Source organism: Emys orbicularis, chromosome 2 (genome assembly GCF_028017835.1).
Source record: "Emys orbicularis isolate rEmyOrb1 chromosome 2, rEmyOrb1.hap1, whole genome shotgun sequence".
Lineage (NCBI taxonomy): Eukaryota > Metazoa > Chordata > Testudines > Emydidae > Emys > Emys orbicularis.
Window position 1 is genome coordinate 211,724,179 of NC_088684.1, and position 13,333 is coordinate 211,737,511.

A 13,333-nucleotide genomic window follows, 5' to 3' on the forward strand; every position below is an offset into this window, starting at 1 on the left:
TTTAATCTCTTAAAAAACAGTCCAATGTGATTGATTAGCGGGGCATGTTTAAGAGTCATCATATATTTACAATGTACTGAATATGGCCCATTTCCCCTACTCTTGAATAGCTGGTGTGAACTCAATCATTGAGTTTATAACTTAAACGATGACGCTTTCAAAAATATCCCAACCTACTTATCCCCTCTCCAGGTGTGTCTTCTGTGTGTCAGCTTTTATTCAACAAAGCGTTTAAGCATGTGTTGCAGTGCTCGGCTGAATCGGGGCTTAGGGCTGTAAGGCCATGATTCACAGCCATTGAAGTCAATGGAAGGACTCCTTTTGATTTTTAGTGGGCTTTGGATCAGGAAACAAGTTATAGCCAGTCTTTGTCCTCGTTTTTACATATTGTATAGTGCTGAGCATATTGTTGATACTAAACTAATAATAATAACTAAAAAGAACTTTTTAAAACCATTAGTATTTTATTAGCTATGCATTAACAAATAAAATACTTGTAGCAACCAGCAACAAGTAATCCAGAAAAAAACAAAAATCCTTTACACACTGCTTTAGAAATGTGCTGGGTGCTTCCCATAAGACATAAGAAGACGTTCTTGCCCCAAAGAGCTTTCAAACCAAATATATACTTATATACAGTATAAAAGAACATGCTGCTGTATCAGAAAGAATGGAAAAACAAAGGCATTCCTCAGTTTACACTGGACTCTGAGAGTAACCCAATATACAGTATATCAAATATTCCCCATTACTATCAATCAGCTGGACCATGGACTTTACAGAGATTGCTTTTTCCTTTTTCCATGTGTGTGCATACAGGTATGTTTATATTCACAAACACACTTTGATTGTCTACATTTCTATCACATGATTTGTCCTTAAATTCTTCTTTTCTTCCTGGTGCTGTTTTTCTCTTTTTTTTCTTAATTCCGCTGCAATATTGTTTTTACGTGTTGTTCAGTTGTCATCATTAAAGCTGTACTTTTCAAAAATAATTAATGCTGAGCAAAAGGAATACCTGACATTCAGGTACACTCACATGTTATATTTGACTCCCATCTTTTCATGTGCTGTATATTTATTCCTGCTTACTGTATTTTCCACTCCATGCATCTGGTGAAGTGGGTTATATCCCACGAAAGCTTATGCCCAAATAAATGTGTTAGTCTCTAAGGTGCCACAAGAACTCCTCGTTGTTTTTACTGATACAGACTAACACGGCTACCACTCTGAAGCCTGGAGGAGGTGTATTTCTAGAGATATGCTAACAAAACCTTTCACAGAAGGACAGAGGCATCCTGGTCACTGGTATTCTGGGTCTGGTTGCTGTTTAGCATGCTTTCTGGAGCGGTAGTTAGAGAGCTAGCCGGGTATCGATGGCAGGGCCCACAGGGGCACAGGAACAAGCAGCACTTTAGAAACAAGTGACAAAGGTACTTTCTGAATTTTTCCCCAGCAAAAGCATAGATCACTGGATTGAGACAACAGTGACTGAATGCTAGTGTTTCAGTCGCATGCATTGCATAGTCGATAAATTCGTGGCATTGGTTAATCAATTTATAGTGTCTTAAAGTTTCCAGAAAAATCAGTACATTGTATGGGGTCCAAAAGAGGAAAAACACAACCACCACCACTAAAATTAGTTTGATGGCTCTTTTTTTTTTGGCATTTTTGCAGGAGAGCAATGTCCTGATGATCCCAAAATAGCAATAGCTCATGACACAGGCTGGGATAAGGAACCCTAAGACATTCATTGCCACATTGCAGAAAATAGGCCAGATTTCCTTAAGATCATCAGGGTACCTAGGGATGCATTGTTCCTCTGTCTCCTGGGTGAACACAAATTGTGGCACTGAGACTAAAATGGCTACCGCCCACACCCCAAGAGTGGTAAGATAGCCATGGCTGACTGTTCTGGCTTTCAGAGAAAATGCTGCCCGAACTATGGCCAGGTATCTATCGATGCTTATGACGGTGATGAAAAACATGCCCCCAAAGAAACCCACATAATAAAGTGAGGAGATGATTTTGCATGGAATGTTCCCAAGCGTCCATCCATGCATCACATAGAAAGCCCAGAAAGGAAGAGAGATCACGAAGAGCAGGTCCGAGATAGCCAAGTTCAAGAGAAAAATGTCTGTGATGCTTTTCTGTCGGCTGCCCTTCGCGATGGCAAAAACCACCAGGAGGTTCCCCACCAGGCCAAGAACAAACACAGGGGCATATAAGGCTGGCAGAAATACTTTCCCAAATGCCTGGATGTTTACTTGATCACAAACTGCAGCTGCTTCATCATAGGTAAATTCAGTTGTCACCTCAGGGAATTCCTGGGTCATGATGAGTGATTGCCTTGCAAAAGAAAATATAAAAGGAGGAAAAATAGTCATCAGAGAGGTAAATCCAGCAACCTGCAAAATACAGTTAAGTGAGCGAGCCAAGTTCTCTTCTTGGAGACAGTGAATCAAGAGTTGACCCCCACAAATAATGCCTTAAATAAATCTGTTCGTCAGCATAAAACGTAGGACACCCTGAGCACTGGTAGATATAGCATTTAAGGATTTCTACAAACAGTTCTGTTTGTGGGGAATGATTAAAAACCAGTGAGATGCCCATGCTGCTTGCCTAAAGCATGTGTTATTTTAATGGGTTGGCTCCTTTGTTTGATTGCAAACAATCATTTTTTTAATGTAGGAAACTCACAGGAATTTTGTATATCAAGAATGCGTGACACAGAAGCCCAGTAACATAGCACAGAAAGAATGGCCTGTGAAAGCCCATGATGAAGGGGCAATTTTACTGGTGTTCAAACCAATCTCCAGCTCAGAGGAGCTACCCCCTGAATCATGCTCCCACCATCCTCTGACAAACAAAAAGAAAAGGTAGATTGGAAATTTGCATGCTTCATTGTTAATTTGTATAGCAGTGTTGCCTAGAGGCCCCAGTTTAGATCAGGCCCCGTTGTGTTAGGCACTGTACAAACGTAGTAAAAGACAAAGATTTCAGATGCTTCAGTAGAAGTCGCAAGAAACTGCACTATTGACCATTAGGAATTCATTTGCCCACAGAGGATGTTTCCTTGTAATGCCAAGTCATTGGTGATTGATTTCTGCCATGCAGCGTGAAGTTTATCTCTTATTTTGTAATAATTTATCAGCTATTTTCTGTGCTAGCTGGAAGCTGTGGCTTTGTTTTACAACATCTCACTGTGCAAAGTTCAAACCTGCTCTACTCCAAAACATTTGAAATGAAAAGTCCTCTTACACATTTAAAATCCTCTTTGGGGTTTTGGCACAGGAAAGAGGGCTGGAGAAAGGCTAATGATGAAGGGTTCTCTGACTGCTGCTAGCTGCAAAGCTAGAGAAGGGAGTAGGTGGGGCAATGTTAGTAATAAGCAGAAATCACCCTTAGCCTGCTCTTGCAGTGCCAATGCAGGCAGCATTCTCACTTAAATCAATGGGCCGGCCTGCAGAGTCCATCCAGCAGCCACATCTGTGTTGCTGGATTTAAATTCAGTCGTCTCTATGCATTGATCATTCTATAAAAACGTAATGGGGAGAAGGAATCTGATGCTAGCAAAGGCATAATAAGCATCAATGAAATTAGAAAAATTCTAACTGGAATTGCTCTGTAAATCTTTACCAGTGGGAGTAAGCATCCGAAGAAGTGGGCTGTAGCCCACAAAAGCTTATGCTCAAATAAATTTGTTAGTCTCTAAGGTGCCACAAGTACTCCTGTTCTTATTATTGGAACAGTTTACTAAAGGGATATGATACATTCTTCCTTACTGCATGTGTATACTAGTTCAGCCACAAGGTATTGGGATGCTGTAGAAATTACTGAGAGAAACCAATGGCCTCTGTATGCAGGAGGTCAGACTAGGTAATCATGATGGGCCCTTCTCATCTGATCTGATTTTTTTACTTGGATACACAGCTCTGTGATGGACACTGCAGTATCCTGGCTGGCAGGGTGAGCAACGGCTGTAATGCTCAAATCAGCCTCTCTGACACCATAGCAAAAGCGATCTCTTCTCCGCTCTGCCTGCTCTCGTGATGCTGAGACTTCTCTCGGACGTCTGCCCATCACACAGTAGGTCACTCGTTACTCTGATTTATGGGGTAAGTTTATCCAGCTATTCCCAAATGTCTGATCAATAGGACTTTTAAATACGGCTAGCTCCTGAAGCTGAATCTTGAGGTTTAACAGCATCTGCTGGCTACCCCCTCATCTCTATGCTGCATTTGATCCCCAGGTGTGTTGTTTGACATTCGCTATTTTGAGACAGGGAACGTATGTGGTTTTTTTTTACTTTCTCTCCCCCTTTATGGGCCTCAGGCTGTGCTGACCCTCTCTCAATGATACAAGCTTAACCACTCTGCTTGTGGGTTCCTTTGGAAAGTTTCAATACCATACCACAACATGCACAGCTGTGTTTGACAGACAGTGGCTTTCATGCCATAGGGCATGCTGAGTCTTGGGGGGAATTGCAGACACAGTCGGATGGTTGTACACTTACTTACCCATATTGCACATGCAATTGGAATGCATGTGTATGTAGCCACCTCCTTGTGTCCTCCCACAGCTTCCTATTTTGTGTATATAACGTAGGTGCCTCTTTTTTTAAAAATTGGCTCTTATGGTAACGCTGTATTCAATTAGGCCAGTGCCTCTTAACTGGTGGTTCGTACCCTCCCCCAGGAAGGCTCATTATGATTAGTACCAGTCGTTAGTTCTTTGTTTGTTTGTTTGTTTGTTTGTGTTATGAAAGGCAAACAGGGAGGTCATGGGATGTTGAAAATATTATTACAGTCTAAAGCTAAGAGAATCTCCCTCTCCCTGCACACCCTTACCCTTTGCAGTCGGGATTCTCTGTCAATCTCTTGAAACACACACACGTAAATTCTATAGGCTTATCATTGTTCTATTTATTGCAAACGTAAGGGCATTTTGAAAAATGTTGATCCCTAGTAAGGGATCTAGCTGCACTAGGCTATAAATGTTTGTAACAACCCCTCACTCAAACACTTGCCCTTGTAGAATACAGCAAACATTAAATCAGCTTCTGCTTCTTTCTCAAACCATCTCTCTTCCTTATTTTTTTTCTCTCCAGCTCATTTTATTGTAGTCTACTTCCTCTGGTCCCAAGCACAGTCCTGCTCTATTTTTGTGCTTACCAAGCTTCCAAAAACATAACTGTAGAACATATTCTGCTTTTTGGTTTCAGGTAACAGATGATATACTGCCCTGCCAACCAGGGCCGGATTAAGGCAGGGGCTTTAGGTGCTGCAGCCCAGGGCCCCGGCTCAAGGGGGGCCCCACAAAAATAAATCAAAGGCAGTAATCTCCAACTTCAGGCCACTAAAAGTCCTGTAGTGCAGTGGGGTGCTCAGGCAGGCTGCCTGCAAGCAGCGGTGGCTCCAGGCACCAGCGCACCAAGCACGTGCCTGGGGCAGCAAGCCGCGGGGGGCGCCCTGCTGGTCCCTCCGAGGGCGGCAGTCAGGCAGCCTTCAGTGGCATGCCTGTGGGAGGTCCGCCGGTCCCACGGATTCGGTGGCAATTCGGCGGCGGGTACGCCGAATCCGCGGGACCGGGGACCTCCCGCAGGCATGCCGCCGAAAGCCGCCTGACTGCTGTGCTTGGGGCAGCAAAAAAGCTAGAGCCGCCCCTGCCTGCATGCCATGGCCCAACGCCGCTCCTGGAAGCGGCCGGCTGCTAGCATGTTCCCAACCAATGGGAGCTACGGGGGAAGCGCTTGTGGGTGCGGGCAGCGCACAGAGACACGCTGTCCCCCTCCGCCCTAGGGGCCGCAGAGATGTGTCCGCAGCCGGCCGCTTCCGGGAGTGGCATGGGGCTATGGCAGGCAGGCAGCCTGCCTGAGCCCTGCTGCGCCGCTGGCCGGGAGCCGCCTCTGGTAAGCACCTCCCAGCCAGAGCCTGCACCTCGCACCCCCTCCTGCACCCCAATCCCCTGCCCCAGGTCAGAATCCCCTCCTGCACCCAAACTCCCTCCCAGACCCTGCACCCCCTCCTGCACCCCAATTCCCTGTCCCAGCCCTCTCCTGCACCAAACTCCCTCCCAGGAAAATGACTTATATACAGGGGCCTCACAAAATCTAATAGCCCCGGGCTCACAGAAGAGTTAATCCGGCCCTGCTGCCAACACACTCTTTTTCACATCAGTGATTCTCAAGCATTCTATACTGTAGTGCAGTGGTCTCCAACCTTTTTACGCCCAAGATCACTTTTTGAATTTAAGAGCAACCCAGGATCCACCCTGCCTCTTCCCCAAAGCCCTGCCCCACTCACTCCATCGCCCCCCCTCCGTCACTCGCTCTCCCCCACCCTCACTCATTTTCACTGGGCTGGGGTAGGGGGTTGGAGTTGGGGTTCAGGAGGGGGTACAGGCTCTGGGCTGTGACCGAGGGCTTTGCAGTGTGGGAGGAGGCTCTGAGCTGAGCCTGGGGCAGGGGGTTGGGGTGCAGTGGGGGGTGGGCTCTGGGAGTTTGGGTGCAGGAGGGGGCTCCAGGCTGGGGCAGTGTTGGGATGCAGGAGGGGGTACAGGGTGCTGGCTCTGGGAGGGGAGTCAGGGCTGGGGGTTGGGGTGCAGCCTCCCTCCAAATAGCACTTACCTCCAGCAGCTCCCAGTTGGCTACGCAGCATGGCTGCCCCTAAGGCAGGCTCCCTGCCTGCCCCGGCCCCATGCCGCTCCTGGAAGGGGCCAATGCACCCCTGTGGCCCCTGGGAGGGGGGCGGGTGGCACATGGCTCTGCGCGCTGTCCCTCTCTGCAAGCATTGCCCCTGCAGCTCCCATTGGCCACAGCTCCCCTTTCCTGGCCAATGGGAGGTGCGGGGGCAGTGCTTGCAGGCAGGAGCAGCATGTGGAGGGAGACCCCTGTCCCTCTGCCCGCGGGGTCGTGGTGGCCGCTTCCGGGAGTGGTGTGGGGCCGGGGCAGGCAGGGAGCCTGTCTTAGCGGCAGCCCCGCCGAAGATCGCGATTGACCAGTTGGTGACCACTGCTGTAGTGTGTATGTGTATAAATGTAAATATACACACATACATATATAAATAGTTTTGCAACCTTTAGTGGCCATGAACCACACGTCTGGTGAAAAGAGAGCAAACCCAGTTTACATTTCTCATCTTTCCAGCCAAATTGCTCACTCATTTCAACACGATGTTACAAAAACTCATGCTAACCACTTTTAGACCATGCTAAGAACCTGCAGGGGTTGTCTCTATGGTGCAGAAATGTGCAATATGGGGGCATGATTTCTACATCTCACTAACGTGTTAGGCATTAATTGGTCCATGTAGACCATGCTGGTGTGCACTAAAAGTTCCCTAGTGCTCTTTAATGAAGTGCTGTGGTACTATGTTAAAATGCACAAGGGGACTACAGATCAATTAATGAGCAAAATGTTAGTGTGCTTTAGAAATCACAGCTCTGTAGAGCACATTATCCCCCTGTGAAGATGTGCCCTGAGTTACAGGCATTACTGCTGACAAGTCAAAAACAGACCTTTTAGCCAAAGGTCTATTTTAGATGTTCTCACTCGGGTGCTAATCTACCCTAAAGGATTTTTCACACTCAGTCACACCCTTCACACTCTTGTTTGATTTGCTCATCTAAACAAACCACGGCTTCAGTGTACCCAGCACAGATGTGGGTTTTCTCCCTGAGACCGTGTTTCACAGCAGGCAGGAATATTTAGATAATACTGAATAATTTATGCCTGCACTGGTCCTGGACAAGCCTTAACTTATAGTGGAGACATATGTGAAGACATACGGATGCCTAGGCAGTCCCACCCTAGTTATTCTCTCCATCACCCTTCCCACACACAGAGGCAACTGCTTCTGCATACCCGTGATTACACCCATCCGCCTCTTGCCTGCCTGGGATCCGCTTGCAGGCTGGTGTGTGTTTCTCTTTCGCTACTTGATGAAGTTCTATGGCTTCTGGTGATGCCTCTGTGATGCTGGCAGGCCAGGTGCCAGCTCTTGCCAAGGCTGAAGGCACTATCTAAGAAGGGACAAACTCCTAGTTGGAGACCAGACCAGTTCACTTGTGTCTGTTGAGTTGCCCAAAATAGGTATCAGTCTTATAAGAATGTATGTAGTGGTTAGACTCTCTACAATGCTTGTCAGTTGCTGCATGCATTAATCTCACTTGTACTGTCTGTATTCCATGCTATAAGGAAATATGTAAGTTTTGCTTTATAGCTTTTTGAAAATGTTTGTTTTAAACTTGTGAACTCAGATGGGAAGAGCGATTCCCCCTGCCTGTCCAGAAGAACTGTCAAAATCAGGTGGGCCGTCAAGGACCAGCGCAATACAAAGGATTGGTTAATGGCCTATCACACCTTGGAAATGCTACATGCAAGGAAGCTCATCCTATGGACTTAAGCTATGTCTACACTGGCAATTGAACAACAAAACTTTTGTCTTTCAGAGGTGTTAACCCCCCCTCCCACCCCAAAGACAAAAGTTTTGCCGCAGCAAGTACCAGTGGGAACAGTGCATTGTCGGCAGGAGCGCTCTCTTGCCGACAACGCGAACGCCGCTCGTTGGGGGTAGAAGTTTTTTGTCAGCAGGAGAGCCAGCAAACAGCCATGTCGCTAACAGCTGTGTAGTGTAGACATAGCCTTAGAGACTGAATGAAGGAAATAAAACAAAGACACAGGAAAATTTTCCATCTCTTTGCTGTTTGAACTCTCACAAGGCCAGAGACACTGATCCCCAGGGGTTACCCCATGGATCCTCTCTGAAAGACACTTTGACTCGATAAATCATTACAACTGTCACTTTTAGGATTTAGGCTATGTCTACACTACGCAGCTTTTAGCGACACGGCTGTGCCACTACTGCCATGTTGCTAAAAGGTGCGCAGAGTTTTAGATGTCAAAGTCCCATTTTCAAAAGTAACTTAAGGCAGGTCTACACTTAAAATGCTGCATTGACGCAGCTACACCAATGCCGGTGTGCCGCTGAAGTGCTTAAGTGAAGATGCTTCTCCCATTGGGGTAGTTAATTCCCCTTCCTAAGAGGTGGTAGCTATGTCAATGGGAGAAGCATGAGGGGTTAGGTCGACCTAATTACATCGTTCAGGGATGTGGATTTTTCACACCAAGTGGCGTAATTATCCTGATCTAGGTCTGTAGTCTCTCTTGTGTCTCATTGACAGTCAGTGGGACTTGGCTACACTTGCAGCTGTACAGCGCTGTGAGGTAAACCTGTCTTCGTGCAGCTGAGTAGGGAAAAGCGCTGCAGTCTGTCCACACTGACAGCTGCCAGCGCAGTGGCGTGGCCACACTTGCAACGTTTGCAGCTGTGTTGGGAGCGGAGCATTATGGGCAGCTATCCCAGCATTCATGTGGCTGCAACGTGCTTTTCAAAACGGGATGGGGTGGGGCGTGGAGTGTGACAGGGAGTGTGGGGGGAGAGAGAGTGCTTTTTGGAGCGTGTCAGCACCCTATTTTGCAAGTTCCAAACTCCCGGCCCCCTGCTCATTCATTCACTCACTCAAAGCAAACAGCAAATTATTCGCTTTTTCTTTGTGGTACGAGCTTTGAAACCGGCACTTCCGCATTCCTGCAGCCGGTCACAACAATGGAGAGGATTGGCCATTTGAGAAGGTGATTAGTACAGCGCTGCAAGCGTTTACACTCACACCTGTGAGTCGTAGCCACTCCGCTGTATCTCTTATGCTTCTCGGGGAGGTGGAGTACCTGCAGCGGTGTACCCAGGGAGATACAGTGCTGTAAGTGCCCTGCCAGTGTGGACGGGGAGTGAGTTACAGCGCTGGGGGAGGCTTTACAGCGCTGTAACTCGCAAGTGTAGCCAAGGCCTTAGACTCCTAAGTCCCAAAGGACCAGATTTAAAGGTATTTAGGTGCCTAAAGATGCAGATAGGCACCTAATGGGATTTTTACAAGCACTTATGCACCTAATTTCCATTGATTGCTTGATAATTCCATTGAGGTGGTTGGTGTTTTGCTGTTAGCCTTACAGGATGATAATTGCTAGGCTCACTCCGCTTTTTTTTAAATGTGTACTATATTCCAGTGGTTCAATGGTGGGGGGGGGGAGATGTCTAGAGGGCCCAGCCCCCCCGCCCCCCCACCCGTTGGCCCCTGACTAGAACTGGGAGGCATAACAGCAGAGCCCCTTCCCAGCTGGGATGACGGGGTAGCCAGGCTAAATTTGAGGGGCATTGTGAGCTCGTGCTCCTGCTTGGCCCCCACACCTTTGACATCTTTCCTGCACCCTATGGGCACTGGGCACCCCCAGTCTCGGTGGAGAAGTGGAGCAGGGGCCACTGGGAAACCCCAGATGGGTGGAAGGGTTGGATCTGGGATTTTGGTGCTTCCTAGGGAAGCAGAGAGACAGTAGGCTTCCAGAACTGTCCGTCCCCTGGGGGGGGGGGGGGGGGGAAATAGTGCTATTCAGCCTGACTGCCTCTCTGGGTAAGAGCTTGGGGCTGGGTGTAGAGGTGGAGAGACCACAGGGCAAGGTGAGGGAAAGGGTGTGGAGCTAGGTGTGGGGCAGCAGGAGGGGAGTGTGTGTGGAGTGGGTGCAGAGGAAGTGTGAGAGAGCTCAGGACGGGGTGGGGGAGCAGCAGGGGGAGTGTTCTGGGCTGAGCAGTGTGGGGAGAACGTTGGGCCCACTTCTTACCAAATTTCTGGTTGTGCCCCTGCTACATTTGTTTCCCCCAGTCTGCTGACCTCCCCCAAGCAGTCCATACTTTTTAGAAATTAATTTTCTGTGGTAAATATGTATGTTGGATGATTCCTTGAATGCTTTTAAGACTGGATGGGCCAATTCATACAGATTCAATTTTTTTTCTAAGTTTATCTTACCTGCTCTTTGTCAGTAGTTCTTTCTGCAGGGTCTTCCCTCCTCTCTAATCATTCAGATTTCTTTTCTATGTTCTGTTGAAGACAAATTTTCACATGGAATTCATTATCTTGCCCTTTTGCAGTGACTGTTAATTCCACCCTCTCGTTCTTCCTTAAAATACCACACCTACTTACTTCCTCACCCCTCCCTTCCCCTTGTTGTTTTTTGTATGATTATTTGTATGATACCTTCCTTGAAATTAGAGATGAAAGACTTGTTAAGTCAGCTACTTCATCTGCCTGTCAATGAGGTACATTGCAGCCTGTCTTTTCCAGAAGTGTCTAGCCAAGTTTTCAGTAATGGGGATTCCAACCACTTCTTCCTTTTAGGGATTATTCCACCATCTAATAGGAATTGGGAAATCTTTCTTGGTACACCTCTACCCCGATATAATGCGACCCGATATAACACGAATTCGGATATAACGCGGTAAAGCAGTGCTCCGGCGGGGGGGGGGGGGGGGGGGGGGGCTGCGCACTCCGGCAGATCAAAGCAAGTTCGATATAACGCGGTTTCACCTATAACGCAGTAAGATTTTTTGGCTCCCGAGGACAGCGTTATATCGGGGTAGAGGTGTATTCAGCCTTAACTTTCCTTAAAACAACTCCTTTCCCTCCTTGGTATTTTAATGAGATTCTTCATATACTTGTAGATAGTGACCATATTTCTCTTTCGTTATAGTTTAACCAGTTCACTACCCGTGGGGTGTGCTACACTTATTGATGGTTTGTTGCAAGGTAACATATTTGGAAGCACTTGTTCATCTTTCTGGAGGTGCATCTATCTCATTACTGGTACCTATCTGACCTACATCACCATATTAGAGAAGCATATCAGAAACATAAATACATGTATCTTCACAACCCCGTGAGGTAAGCCTGCCTTTATTTATTAATTATCCCAGTTTTTACAGTTGGGAAGCTGAGTCATAAATGGATCAAGCAATTTGCCCAGGGTCACATGGAAAATCTGTGGCAAAGCCAGGAATAAGATCTTTTGGGTCAGTGTCTATACCATAAGATCATCCTTCCACACCATGCTTTCTCGCTTCCTTTCTCCTCTCTGCCATTTTCTCTGTATTAAAGGGATGTGCGTAGACATTGATGTTGTGGGGATGGTTGTTTTTTGGACCATGTTGGGCAGTAATATACCCTGGCACCTTGTGTATTTGTAAAATCTTAATACAAATCTAAAATAATAAACAATACCCAGAGACTGTCAGATGACAGGGTAGACAGGTCCTTCAGTCCATCCCTCTGCTCTAGTGCTGGACTGTCTTACACACTAAATCCATGAGTGTTTCAATGTATCCTTAAAGATCTCTGGTGGTGGTGCTTAATTATTTCTCATGGCAAATTATTCTACTGTCTTCCTGATCTCACAGCAAGATTTCTCCCCTCCACCTCCATAATGTCTAACCTAAACTTCCCCTTTTCTAGTTTCATGGCTGTTACCCATTATACTGTCATTTTTAAGAACCTTAAATGTCAACTCAGATAGCAGGAGGTTGGTACCTACAGAGTTCCTTAGATACATAAGAGACCATTAGTAAATATCCCTCTTCTATGGTGTCGCCTTCAAATTCTACATAAAACATAATTCTCTCTTACCTGAGGGTATGCTGCCATGGAAAGTGAATATGTTCTTCTAGCTGATCCTGATTGTTCCTTAAAAAGATTTCTACTTCTTCTGTCATCCTTTTGTGGTATTGGTAGTGCACAGCATCTATACAACCAGCCGCCGCTCAGCAGGGGAAATGAACGTTTCCTGGGCTGAACTGCAAAATGTTCTTGGGCTATTCATCTACTCACGCAATAATGTATTGCAGAGTCAGCTCTCTGCTCAGGTCCCACACTGTTAGTAGGGTGGAATAATGAAGCCAGGCGGGTGTTGTTTTTTGGGGCGTGACCCAAACCGGTGAGAGGTTCTGCCACCACTTGTCCTGTAACCCCGAGTGTCTTAAAATGCCCTGCTGCTCTAGCTCCCTGTCTGGATGCTTCCAGCCAGCGTACAAGCACGCACGGAGTGTCAGTGTGTGTTAAGCAGCCCTGGTTCAGCAACTCTGACTCCACCAGCCTGCTCGGAGAATCAATATAAAATATTAGAATTAGCTTAAACTTGGCTAGAGAAATGTGTGTTGTAAAGAAAAGCCCTAACTAGCAAGTAAAAGGCCTTGAAAGTGATAAGTTGAAAGATCAAAAGGAAAGAAGTCTGGAGGAGGTCTGGTTCCAAGACTAATGAAATAAAGAGAAGCTTCTAAACAGAAGGCCTCTGACCAGCAGCAGTGACTGAAGATGGTTTTAAATAAGACAGAATCTGTCTTAGAAAGAGCCAACATGGCCCTTCCCACCCCACTTAACAGTGTTATCTCAAATATTAGGGCCTATGTGAACCCAGGTGCAAAGGAAAAACTGTTGGTCACCAAGGAGGAGGGAA

The 13,333-nt window shown here is 46.8% G+C and overlaps 1 protein-coding gene across 1 annotated transcript; it reads right to left on the reverse strand.

Moving 5' to 3' along the window:
- Positions 1-1,277: 1,277 nt before the first annotated feature.
- Positions 1,278-12,573, reverse strand: CX3CR1 (C-X3-C motif chemokine receptor 1). Its single transcript, XM_065399692.1, has 3 exons — positions 12,508-12,573; positions 10,858-10,929; positions 1,278-2,349 (listed from the first exon to the last, which is right to left on the reverse strand). The coding sequence occupies exon 3, from the start codon at positions 2,334-2,336 to the stop codon at positions 1,278-1,280; it is 1,059 nt and encodes a 352-aa protein (XP_065255764.1). The 5' UTR covers positions 2,337-2,349; positions 10,858-10,929; positions 12,508-12,573.
- Between the last annotated feature and the right edge of the window lie 760 nt (positions 12,574-13,333).

Coding starts and splice junctions, on each gene's coding strand:
- CX3CR1 (XM_065399692.1), bottom strand. CDS start 2,336: ATGACCCAGGAATTCCCTGAGGTGACAACTGAATTTACCTATGATGAA.